The sequence below is a fragment of the Acanthisitta chloris genome, unplaced genomic scaffold, assembly GCF_000695815.1.
Source record: "Acanthisitta chloris isolate BGI_N310 unplaced genomic scaffold, ASM69581v1 scaffold21885, whole genome shotgun sequence".
NCBI lineage: Eukaryota > Metazoa > Chordata > Aves > Passeriformes > Acanthisittidae > Acanthisitta > Acanthisitta chloris.
This window is the reverse complement of record NW_008674536.1, coordinates 1-3,218: the sequence shown is the minus strand read 5'-3', so window position 1 is coordinate 3,218 and position 3,218 is coordinate 1. Positions and strand designations below refer to the sequence as shown.

At 46.9% G+C, this 3,218-nt stretch overlaps 1 protein-coding gene across 1 annotated transcript in view; it reads right to left on the bottom strand.

Annotated features, from left to right (window-relative positions):
- Positions 1-3,164, bottom strand: part of LOC103802856 (protocadherin gamma-B5-like) — a gene marked incomplete at its 3' end in the record, with an annotated part of 3,446 nt that extends 282 nt beyond the window's left edge. Inside the window, exons 1-2 of the mRNA XM_009075388.1 lie at positions 3,145-3,164; positions 2-1,057 (exon numbers count right to left, since the gene is read on the bottom strand). Of these exons, the coding sequence (XP_009073636.1) occupies positions 2-1,057; positions 3,145-3,164 (1,076 nt within the window). The remainder of the gene's footprint in view (position 1; positions 1,058-3,144) is intronic.
- Positions 3,165-3,218: the final 54 nt, after the last annotated feature.

Genomic DNA, 3,218 nt, shown 5'->3' with positions numbered 1-3,218 from the left:
AAGTGTTGGAGCATTGTCGTTTACATCTAGAATGTCTATCTGCACTTTGGCGTGCCCTGTCAGGCCACCCCCGTCCTTGCCTTCAACAATTGCTTCGTAATATTTCCCGTTTTCGTAATCTAAAGGGCCTGTAATCTTCACGTCCCCTGTCCTAGAGTTCAGAGTAAAGAGCTGGCGGGCGCTGTTTGCGATGTCACTGAAAGAGTACGTAATTTCAGCGTTTGTACCTTCGTCAGTGTCAGTAGCTTTCACCTGAAAAGCTAAGGAGCCTTCTGGCAGGTTTTCCATCAGCCGAACATTGTAGATTTCTTTGGTGAATACTGGTGGGTTGTCATTTGCGTCGGTCACGTTAATCTTAATCTGGGCGGTCCCGGATCGGACTGGGTCCCCGCCATCCACTGCTGTCAGTATCAAATGGTGATTTCTCTGTTTTTCTCGATCTAAGCTTTTCTCCAGGACCAGTTCCACGTGTTTCGTCCCATCATGACTCTCCGTCACCAAGAGGGAGAAGAGTGGGTCGGGGGTAAGTTCGTAGTTTTGTAAAGAGTTTGTTCCAATGTCGGGGTCTCTGCCACTGCCCAGAAGGAACCTGGCCCCAGGAGGCGTCGACTCTATCATTTCTATGGTAACAAATTCTTTGCCAAACTGTGGCGCATTATCATTGATATCCTGGATAGTAATGCTCACATGAAACATATCAAAAGGGTTTTCCATTACTGCCTCCAAAGTGAGGACACATGGAGACACGTCCCCGCAGATGCCCTCTCGGTCTATCCTCTCGTGTACCCGCAGGTTTGTATTATCGTTCCCGAGAGCGAAGTATTGCTTTTCGTCACTAGTGACTATCCGCAGCTTGCGCGCCGGCAGCTCGTCCGGGCTGAGCCCCAAGTCCCGAGCTAGCGGCCCCACCAGCGAGCCTCTCTCCAGCTCCTCGGGGATGGAGTAACGGACCCGCTCCCGCGCCGCCCGGACAGCGGCAGGAGCACTGCCAGCAACGCAACCCGCCCGGCGGCAGCGCAGCCCTGCACTGCCGGTCTGACCTTCATTCTCGGCTTTGCTGAAGCGTATTCCGCAGACGATTTTAAATTACGCTTTCCGAGGAGCGGAACCGGTGCCCGCGAGAAATATATGAAATCCCTATTGCCGGTCGGAGGACGGTCTGAGTCGATCCGTTCCTGCTCTTCTCTCTGCTCTGCGCAGTACGGAGCAGCACTGCGCGGGCGCCGGGGCCGGGGAGGAGCAGACAGAGGAGCTGCTTCTCCGCCTTGGCCAATAGTGACACCCTGAGTCCGTGCCTGAGAACCGCAGCGTCCGAGAGTAAGAACAGCCCGAAGGTTCTGCTGTGTACATCCTTACATTGGGATTGATTGGAAAATACAGATGTCAGTAGCGCGGACAGTGCTGAAACTATGCGTCTAGGAATTCCCATTGTCTGAATTCCCTATACTTGCGAGTTTTCTGCAGCACTACTCCTACCGCGTTCCTTGAAAGACGTGGGATAGGATCTTGATCTCCTCCCCGTTAGTATCTTACTGATTTCTAAGGTGGGGCACAGCGTGTCCCCGCTGTCTCCTTCTAACCGCCTTGACAGCAACGGCAGAACGGAGTGAATGCTGGAGCACTGCTCTTGGTCAGTGGGTTTATTTCAGGTAGCTCTGAGATCCCCAGCTGGTGTTAAGCTTTCCCACTTTGAACGATGGTCGCTGAAGAACAAGCAAAGAAGGGAATCCCATCCACTGAGAAAACCACAGCGGTGGCACCAGACCTGAGATCACACGTCTTTCGACATTTCAACATTCACAGCAACATCATATCAGTAACATGCACTGCAACTGCGAATTTCTTTTGTCTGTGTCTCCCACATACCATGTCCTGATCTCCTAAACCTACCGATACTGTAGTCGGTCTCAAACCTAAAGAATATTTTCTGGGAAATGTCGACGGCGGTTACTGTTGCTTGAAAAAGCAAAAGAAAACAGATCCTTCACGAAAACCTGTTGCATCTCACAAGTAAATTAGAATCTCGTCTGTCTTATGGCAAAGAAATAAACGCAACGTAAATAAGCAAAAAAAAAAAAAAAAAACAACCCAAAAAAAAAATCAAAAAACCCTGAAGGAAGACAATATCACCACAGTCCATTATGCAGAAGACAAGGAGAGGTTAAAACTCTCCACACTATCTACACTGTAGAGTTGCTCTCACATATACACCCAATGCTGGGTCTCTGTAGTTGGCAATGTGAAGACCTGAGCAAGGTGTTCCTGCTAGCTCTGGCCTTTCATCCTCTGAAGGATAAGAGTTATCCTTCAGCTACACCCATATACAACTCACGGTAACAAATTAATAACCAAACAGAATGAGAAGTGGATTTGAATTTGCAGGTTTTTTACATGAGGACGGGGGAAACTTTCCTGAACCATGTACCCGCCAATTCAGTGCCTCCTCTATGGTGAGAATCAGCTATAACAACCCAGACGCAAATTTTCGTGCATTTCCACACACGTAAGTACCCACCAAATCGCTGTTTCCAAGATAAACTCACATTCCGAAATTAGTCAAATGATAAAGAGATAGTCATGAATTGCACTATGCTTTTAAATTATTTTTGTCTATATTCTAGTAAATACCATCTATTTCGCTGACTATGCCTGTACACTAATCAACATTTACATTTGTATGGAAATCTAAATGTTGAGTCAAGAAGTTCAGCAGCGGAATAAAACTCGATAACAGAGGAATTCTTCACCACCTGATACATACCTTTTCGTAGAACTCTGAGTGCCCTTAAGTGGGATTGATTAATTGGTTTGTTGAAGGCAGATTCCAAACAAACCTGGGGCTTCAAATGTGCTTGCTTTCAAGCTACAAGGTTGCCCAAACTGAGACTGAAACTTCCAGCCTTAGGGAAAACAAGACAAAATGAACTCTGAAAGGCATCAGAGAACACGGCACATAAAACACACACAGCCGACTTAACACACGTTCAGGAGATGACATTCATGAGGGGGTGACCATCTTATAAACTGATTTGAAAGACTATCAATTGTGCACTTTGAATCTTTAAGATTTAAAGTGCACAATTGATAGTACACAAAATAAGGTTGAAAATAAGAAAAAATAGAAAAATAAGTAAAATAACGTACCTGAAAGAGAACTTGCGCATCGTTCTCGGCACCTTGATTTCCTGAAGGGACAAGATCGTCCGATGTCTCACACG